The sequence below is a fragment of the Bacillus rossius genome, chromosome 5, assembly GCF_032445375.1.
Source record: "Bacillus rossius redtenbacheri isolate Brsri chromosome 5, Brsri_v3, whole genome shotgun sequence".
NCBI classification, from domain to species: Eukaryota; Metazoa; Arthropoda; class Insecta; order Phasmatodea; family Bacillidae; genus Bacillus; species Bacillus rossius.
In genome coordinates, this window is record NC_086333.1 from 24,539,423 (window position 1) to 24,548,991 (window position 9,569).

A 9,569-nucleotide genomic window follows, 5' to 3' on the forward strand; every position below is an offset into this window, starting at 1 on the left:
CTAGAATTTGGTGTAAATATCTTTACATTTCCCATGAATTTGCTTCTTTCTTCGTTAGTTTTAAATTTTAAAGTACTATCGATATCTAGGTTAGAATTTTTATAAATAGCATTTTTACATTAATTTGTAATCTTTAAAGTCGTCTAATATTTTGCCTTCTTTCCTCATCTTCGGTGTTTTAGACCTTTCCTTGTTATCTATTCAAGAAATATCTTCGACCAAAGGATTTGTAACACTGACTGCAACTGAATTGTTTATGGCAAGGACTAAAAAAACACTTGCTTCTCTCATGACGTTTAGAAATTTTTCTCAGGGTAAATCATTGCCCCAATATCTACAGCGATGTATTTTTGATACAACTACAGACAACGAACCAGGATACATGTTAGCCTCTGGGACTAATGCGTTGTTGTTGAGAATTAGTTATTTCAAGCCAATGCCGAACTAAATGTTTATTAGATTGCTTACTTGATCATCCTGCAGTAGTGTAGGATTTATGTATATTTTTTTTTTTGTTTTGGTAATTTTTTTTTAATTTTTTGAACATGTAACTTTTTCTGCTTAATTTAATTAAACAGATATTTTTGCAACGATTCAGGATTGAAGCAAGCACAGTAATCCATCTATATATCAGTAAATATTGAGTGATTTTTTTTAGGTATTTTGGAATTTTTCCTGAATTTTTAGCTAAACAATTACAAATTTCCATGATGGCATCCAAAATTCAAGATGGCAGGCGCCACAATAATAAATGATTACTGCACTCTTGTAAGTAAAAATAAAACTAACATGTTGGTAACCCACTCTAGCAGACGAAAATAAGATGGCTGCATCTAGAAGAAGAAAACAAGATGGCGGCCTCCAGTAGAAGAAAACAAGATGTGGTCTTCAGCAAAAGAAAACTAAATGGTGGCCTCCAGCAGACGAAAACAAGATGGCAGCCTCCAGGAAACGAAATCATGATGATGTCTTTCAGCAGACTAAACAAGATTTCGTATGTGACGTTATAATTATTGACGATACATTCCCTGGCATTAGTGGTGGGAGGTCAGTCTGACGGCGGCTTCTGTGAAGGAAGGATCGGTAGCCAATTTATTTTTGCCCTCACTGGGTTTGAACCGAGGTTTCCGAGCTCCATGGTGTAAATGCGTTTTTAAAATAATACTTTGTAAAAAATTGATAAATTGAATTTTTTTATTAATTTGTAGTTTTTTCCCTATTTTTTCTTATAATAATTACGAATTTTCAAGATGGTGTTCGTAAAAAATTGCAACAGTAACATCATAATTCAAAATGATGAAAAGTTCTAGAAAACAAAATGGCAAAATCCAAAATCGTGGATCCAAGATACGGATCTAAGAGGGCAGCTGTGGTCATTTTCATGGTCAAAGACCAAGGTCATACAAGATATACGCCGTAACGTCACAATCCAATAAGGTGTCCACAATCCACAGCCTGAAGCCATTCTACGGAGGAACTATTATATACTATTATCGGGCAATGGTTTTCCCCCAAATATATATCATTTTTGCTATTATTTTTAATTGTCTCTACCTTGTAGGATTATTTATAATTAAGAATTGAAATTTTTTGTCACAGTTTCTTATAATTTGTTGCAGTATTAGGATTTGAAAAACAATTCAAAGAACGCATGTAGCATGAAAGCTACAAAACAATTTTTTTTTTTAATTCAGAACCGTGATTCATTGGTCTACAACTGTTTTCAACTTAAATTTGAGTTATGGGACATTCTGTACATATAACATTAAAAATGTAGCTGGTTGTGTAAAACCTTGGTGTGTTATTAAAAATTTTTTTGCAGTTTAAATGATTATTTTTAGTTTTTCTAAATTTTTCCCCGTACATTTTACCTCTGTAGATCTTGTATCTTTTGTTTATTTATGTGGTTATTTTCAATATTTACCTTAATTTTTGGTCTTACTAATAGGCCTACTAACGAATAAAAGTAATTTCTTAATTTAATATAAACTTGACATTTGTAATTATATACATGCAATAAAAGTAGTTAGGTAAGGTATCAAAGTGGAAATGTTTTAAAAAAATTTCAATATAAAATTTAATTATTATTTTTTGCATTACAAATAGATTAACCTATAATTTACTAAACGAAGATTAATAGTTATAATTTTCTTTCAGGTTCCAGCAAGGAATGGAGGGAAAGTGTGTCCAAAGAAACTTATGAAAAGAAGAAAATGCAAGGTTGCTGCTTGTGGTAGGTAAATCTCATATCATAAATGGTATATTGAAGCTATTTTTCGATTTAGTACTTATTAATTAACAGTAACCTAACCATTAACACCTACCTCAAACATTTTTGTTTGCTACATTGTATAAAATATTTATCACAGTTTAGAAGAAAAAAACTCTTGACAATATTAAAGTGTTTTATTTCCAAAGTAATTTACAAATAAAGTATACCTATTAAAAATACTTTTGAATTGATATAACATTGTGTCGCCAGAAATTTACTTTAGGCCTAAATAGTTTTGTATTATTTTTACTTAATAGGTAAGGTAATCTATTATTTATTACCAATGAGGGTTTTCGGGTTTTAGGAGCAAACGTGACACAATATAAGTTTTAAAAACTTATATACATTAAAGGCAAACCCCGCAGAATCATCCTGCCTCGGCAAGCATAGGGACATGACGGGTGTCATCACCATGGCGTTGTCTGTGCTCGAGACACACAGTTATTGGTAAAAACACTTCATCAGCATACAGGTTGAGAACTGTAGTAATTAATGAATGCTATTTGTTACAGAGTCATAAATTTTCTTTTGAATTACGTACTTGCATAATTTGAATGATAACAATTTTTTAGATATCGTACAACAAATTTAATATTTGCCTTATTCCATTTCTAACACAACTTCCTTTAATTTGTTGAAAATCCAAAGATAAATAGAATAGTAATAACATAATTTACAAATCGGAACTTTGAAATCAGATTTGTAGTCCCAGTTGTACTGCGCATTTTGGTCAGTAGAGAGACCCCGTCAGCGCCTGAATGAAGATTGACAAGTTTCCCAATTGTCATTCTGATGGGGGGGAGTTGATCATCCTTCAACAAACCAGCTTGATAGGAGGAATTCTTGGATTTTGTCAATTGCATTTTGTGTGCTGCTACAGTGTGTGCAGGTAATCCACATGTCAGCGGTGCCAGAAATCCTGGTAGCTTTGTTGTACCACATAGCCAACGTAGATGGCGTTTCAAGAGAACATACTGGGAACTTTCTCGGTATTGCTATCAGCGGGCTTAAGAGTCCAAAAGTGGTTAAGGTATTCAAGTCGTTGAACAGCACTCAATATACGCAGTGATCTAAAATTCAGTATTTCCTCCATGTGAACGAAGACATTATATAATTTTTTGAAAGTTAGTATTTGATTGCTAATGACTGTGTTTGGATGAAACTTGACTAAATTAACACCAGCATCTTAAAGCCCGCCAAAGTGAGGTGACGTAGGAGGATTAAAATACCACCGGCAAACAAGTGATGAGAAAGTATCTATTTTTTACTATGGTTCGATGGGACGACGATGATAGAAGGTGTAGCAATTCCTTCAGCTGGCTATGAGCACCAACAAATTTGCTTCTGTACCCACTGTAGATATCTCACTATCGGCCTCTACGACTAACGAACCGTTTTATCGCTGTAACAAATTCGTCAGTGCTCAAGTCCTATGCTAATTTTAAATGGACCTTAATGGTGCAGCATACGAACAAAAACAGGTGGGACTTTTGTCGTAGAGTCCATCCACATAGATTGTTGGCATCTAGGTACGCCATTTGAGTTGATGGCTGGCTGGGATCCTAGTTGCAGGGTAGGCAGATGTTGTTCGCCTTGTAGTGGTGCTTCACTACTTGAGCCACCCTGCCTATAATCCCAGATTTGATGAATATGTGCATGCCGTACTCAGCCATTAACTAAAGTCGTACCCCCATCTGCATAAACATTGTGTCGAACGAGAACCCTGGCATGCTGACGTAGTGGCTGCAGTCCAGTCCATTGTGGCAAGACTAAGATTCCGGAAGTTTTCAAAGATGTACGTCAGCAGCAGCCAATCAGTCTTCAGGTAGATATCGCTGTAGTCGCCCAGAGTCATGCAGCCGATCTTGTCCCATACTGCCTGTTAATGTATATAATCTTCGGCGCTAATATTTAAGTCATTCAGTTTTTTTGTATAATACTTATTTTACAGGCAGTTGTAGATCGTACAATTTTTCCCAGCTGTTAATTCGGTCATACAGGAAGTTGCCTTTTCTTGTGACGAGTGGCATTTATTCATATGTAATATATTTTGATGTTTCGTTGAATTTGGCGGCTGGTAGATACGATGAAAGGGATGCCAAACTGTGTGACATTAATCTAAAACTGTCGACGAACTCCACAGAAAGATTGTCTCCAAATTTCTTGCAAAACATTATCTTTTTTACTTGTGGGTGGGGAATAATAAATATTTATTTGTTGTCAAAGCGCAGCTGATTGATGATAAACATCTGATCGTAGGCTAGGTTGTGGAATTAGACCACCTTTTTCTTGGGCTGCCTGCACAGAAGTTTACACTGGTTGCAGGTGGCTCCAAGGTACATTCCTTTCATCTGAAATGATCATTAAATCATATTGTGTGGTTGTCAGCTGTGAAAATTTTCTTACAGTAGCATCACTCTTTGGCTTCAGCAAATCTGACATGCTCTAATGATGTCATTGGACCCATAGGCAATTAATTCGCATATATTTATTTTACCTGGTTTCCAATGTCCACAATAGTCCACATGAATTTCTCCTCGGCATCGGCATCCCTGTAAATAATAGTCTCTTTTGGCAGCGAGGAAGTCAGCGTTCGCAACCTTAACATGTAAACAATTAATATGTGCTTCATGCTTCTAAATGGCATAAGTTGGTGCCTGCTAGGGGTCCGGGTGACACGTCTGTAATGCAACAGTTACATCATAATTCAAAATGGCTGCCATGTCATCCTAATTTTCAAGGTCTTGACCTCGGAGGCTTAGGGAGGCAGTAGATATGAATTCTTAAGCCTCATTACAGACTTTTTAAGCCTGTAGCCGCACCTACTGGGATACAACTGAAAATGGAGAAATAACAGGGGTCTGTCAGTTAAGACCGACGGCAGATATTTGCTGGTGCTGCAAGAAGTAAAGTCAATATACCAAAAAACAAGCAAGGCAATTTATCTATAACAAATATAGCATAAAATGCATATAATATAAGTCGTTTCTGAGCAATACATCCCGCGGGAATCATTCATACAATACAAGTTAAAATAATGTTGCGATAAATGGGGCCAACTGACGACGCGTTTAACGTATCACAAATCATATGGGCCGCTAGGCAACAACAAGAAAGGAATAAATAAATTACACTTACAATTACATACTATTACTATTACCGTTACGACGCGGCTTGACAAGGAGTGTCCTAAGCCATCATGGCGTGCCCATATACAACTGCAGAAAAACAAAATTACAGAAGCTGCAGGTAGTACTTGGCTTGATCAAAATAAACTAAAGCAAAGAATTAAATTAAGCAATGACCTGAAGGGTCCAAGATGACTTACAAACATTACTAAACATGGCAAAAATCCAAAGGTGAAAGTGCAGCCACAACGCGCAAGCAAGAATAAGAGAACATACTAATTACTGAAAATTATAAAAGCTAAGTTTCACAGCCGAGTACATACAAACGCGACGCCAGCCCCAAGTGACAGCCTTCGAGTCAGACGACCGATAGACTGCGGCAATTAGTTTTTTTTCCTAACCTAACTAATTACTAAGTGTATTTGGGAGGGGTCTGGGTAGGGAAGACTCTAAGTGCGTCTCAGGCCGAAGCCTATATGCTCTAAGCATGCAGGTTATGAATCATGCAGGAGAGGAAGCATGCAGCATGTGCTAGGAGGGGATTGGCCAGCCATGGCAAAGTTTTAGCCATGACTAACTCCCCTCACTGACTATTCTAAGTTAAAACTAAAACTCACCTCCTTTTAACCCGCAAGATTGAGAAATTTCGAAAAATGAAAAACAAAAATAAACTATGAAACTACTCTATCTACATGCACCTTGTTCTTCCGTAGTTTCTTACCTATATTTATAATAAATTTGGAAGTGTTCACATTTATTTTCAAAACATTTCTTACTCCTTTTACCTCACTTGTGGATTGAATTTTGTAAAACTGTAAAATGGAGGACTAGTTGGTGCGTTGGTTTTTGAAAAAATACCAATAATCAACAAAAAAACATATATTTAAGTAAACATATACATTTATATAAATAAAATTGTAAATGTTCGTTCGTTTAAAATCTTAAAGCCCCAAAAGTTCTTCACCGATTGATGTGAAATTTTGACACAACTTGGCCTTAGAATACGCGCATGCTTTTAAATAACTATGTCAGACTTGTGACAGGTAAAAAAATAGATAAAAATATGGATTCCTAATATTTTCGTAGCTATAGATATATCAAAAATGAATATATATATATAGAGATAGATAGATATATATACAGAGATAATAATATTTAGAAAGAAATAAAGAGATATAAATAAAAAAATATATACATATATGTAGATATATATAGATGATTATAGAGGGACAGAGAGATGCTTGGTTTAGTTATTTTACTCTAGAGACACAAAACATTTATTTGTTATTTATAATAAAATATCTTATAAACACAATAAGTGATTGATTATGAATGTGCAAATATGTTTTTTACATACTTATAATAAGAAATTATGTGTGTTATTAAGCATGCTATTTGTTTTAAGCAATGTACAGTTTTATTCCGAGCCAAAAAGATTTTGCACACTCTATATTCAAACTAGAGTATGAACGCATTATAATTCTAATAACTAACCCCATTCCCCGTTACCGCCGCTTAACATGGAATTAGGGTACTTCTTGGTGACAATGGGCACAACTGACATTACAAAATTAATATGTTGTTCCACACATGATTTATAAGAAATACATGGATCACTATCTACATTATATGTCACAAATAACTCTTCATTCCCCTTTTCTTAACAATAAAAAAAAGTTGGTACTTCTGGACTTAAATTACCCCAATTATTTGGGAAAAAAATATACAAACCATTGTCTACATGTGATTTCTAAAACAAGTTCTCTCCCCTTTCTCACAACTCATTACAATATTTTGGTACCTCGTCATTAAATTTTGCATATTTTGCCAAAATATGTCAACAACTGGTTTAGAAAAACCAGGAAAATAACTATCTACGTGAAATTTAGGAAAGTCACCTCTTAAAGCAGAATTGCAATACTACTTGATTAAATTGTTTACACTGGAAAATTATACCGTGTACATCTTCTTTTGGGAAAAAAAATTGTAAGGATAAACACTATCAACATAAGATTTCAAAAATCCAGACCATCCTACATTTCCACCTGTAAATTATTTTTTTTATATTTCTTGATAAAATTTTGCAAACTTTAAATTTAAAGAAGAATAAGTTACTGTATACACTTGTTTAAAAAATACTACTACAGTTTTCGTCCAGCAGTAATTTAAACATCTGAAATAAAACCTTAAATTGTCATATTCAAACATCTCTCTACCGATGATCACTTAAATAGTGCCGAACTAGAGCAACCAAGGAGAATGCAAACAGGAACAGGAAGAAGTGCGATGCTGAGTGGAGGCTGCCTGCTGTGCGCAGTGAGGCAGCGCCGGCCACGAGACGACTGCAGCGCGCGCGGCGGCGAGTGTCAGCAACAGCCGGCCGCGGGCGAGGCTGGCAGCTCCGGCAGCGAGCACGACTGCAGCGCGCGCGGCGGCGAGTGTCAGCAACAGCCGGCCGCGGGCGAGGCTGGCAGCTCCGGCAGCGAGCACGACTGCAGCGCGCGCGGCGGCGAGTGTCAGCAACAGCCGGCCGCGGGCGAGGCTGGCAGCTCCGGCAGCGAGCACGACTGCAGCGCGCGCGGCGGCGAGTGTCAGCAACAGCCGGCCGCGGGCGAGGCTGGCAGCTCCGGCAGCGAGCACGACTGCAGCGCGCGCGGCGGCGAGTGTCAGCAGCAGCCGGCCGCGGGCGAGGCTGGCAGCTCCGGCAGCGAGCACGACTGCAGCGCGCGCGGCGGCGAGTGTCAGCAGCAGCCGGCCGCGGGCGAGGCTGGCAGCTCCGGCAGCGAGCACGACTGCAGCGCGCGCGGCGGCGAGTGTCAGCAGCAGCCGGCCGCGGGCGAGGCTGGCAGCTCCGGCAGCGAGCACGACTGCAGCGCGCGCGGCGGCGAGTGTCAGCAGCAGCCGGCCGCGGGCGAGGCTGGCAGCTCCGGCAGCGAGCACGACACAGGTATGCCGCCTCCTGGCGGACATGACGTCGCGGCGACACGTGCGAGCCATGTCGATGTCACTGCCATATTGACTAGCATTGGCATCCATAAATCATTTAAAGGAGCACTTCTATATAGTAAGTATAGTGGAAAAATTAACGATCCAAATGCAAATACCTAAAACATCAAAAATATAGCAAATATCTAAACATACGTGATCTTATGCGATGTATTAAAATGTCCAATGCACAGCTGAACTTGGTGCTTCCCTCACCCTCTTCCTCCGTACTGGCCGCCCATGGTCGCCCTCGACTGGAAGCAGCGCTGTTGATTGGTAGACGGGGACCCTTAAGGCAGTAGGGATTAACTTCTGCTTCCCGCAACAAATGTTCTACTCATACACAATATGCAAGTAAATGAGCAATAATTATACGTTGTGTAAAATTTAAACCTCGTAAAAACATTTTTTTTCAAATAGTATATTTTTTTATTTTAAGTGTGTTCACAATTTTAAGATAACATTTATCAAATTAAATTATTAAAATTATATCAATTATTATAAATTAAAATATTTTAAAGATATTTTAATCTAACGTTAAAAAAAATTCATCTTCAGCAGCATATACTTAAAAAAATTACTTTAGCTAGTTTTTTAACGCTGCCACAGAATTAACTAATTGTATGACTAAAAAAAAATTAATTTTGTGAATCAACTTATATTTCTGTTTGTTCTACGTTCTCAGTGATAAAGTATATTCAGAATATAAACTATCAAATATTACAAACATTTTTAAACGTTTAACTTTCTAATTTATTAAATAAATTAGTATCAATTTTATATATCTATATTATTCATTCCCTCTAAATCAGGAAATTAAGTACCTGTTCCCACTCCATAACACGGCGGGAGTAAAGCTAGGTCCTCTTGAGTACCGAGTGAAGACTTCAATCATTATAGAACGTTGTTTTTTTTTCTTTGCAAAATATAAAACAATAAATGTGACTTGTCACAAACTGAAACAATTTATGTGGAAATAGTGGGTCATACCTGAAGTAGTTGTAAATAAGCATAGACAATTATGGTTTGTGGGTTGAATTTTATTTATTCTTTTTTTAACAATAAATTCTAGATCAGTTATTGTGAATTAAATGTTTTTTTTTTAAATTAGTTACTGTTACTTCCAATTTCTGTTAAGTATCCCTTCTAAGGGTAAATTGCCAGTATAATGAAACAATAGAATA

At 37.0% G+C, this 9,569-nt stretch overlaps 1 protein-coding gene across 1 annotated transcript; it reads left to right on the forward strand.

Annotated features, from left to right (window-relative positions):
• The first annotated feature begins 7,659 nt into the window (after positions 1 to 7,659).
• LOC134532227 (uncharacterized) lies at positions 7,660 to 8,665 on the forward strand. Its single transcript, XM_063368647.1, has 2 exons — positions 7,660 to 8,347; positions 8,580 to 8,665. The coding sequence occupies exons 1-2, from the start codon at positions 7,660 to 7,662 to the stop codon at positions 8,663 to 8,665; spliced, it is 774 nt and encodes a 257-aa protein (XP_063224717.1).
• The last annotated feature ends 904 nt before the right edge of the window (positions 8,666 to 9,569 follow it).

Coding starts and splice junctions, on each gene's coding strand:
- LOC134532227 (XM_063368647.1), top strand. CDS start 7,660: ATGCAAACAGGAACAGGAAGAAGTGCGATGCTGAGTGGAGGCTGCCTG. Junction 8,348..8,579: donor CGGCAGCGAGCACGACACAG/GTATGCCGCCTC, acceptor TCCAATGCACAG/CTGAACTTGGTGCTTCCCTC.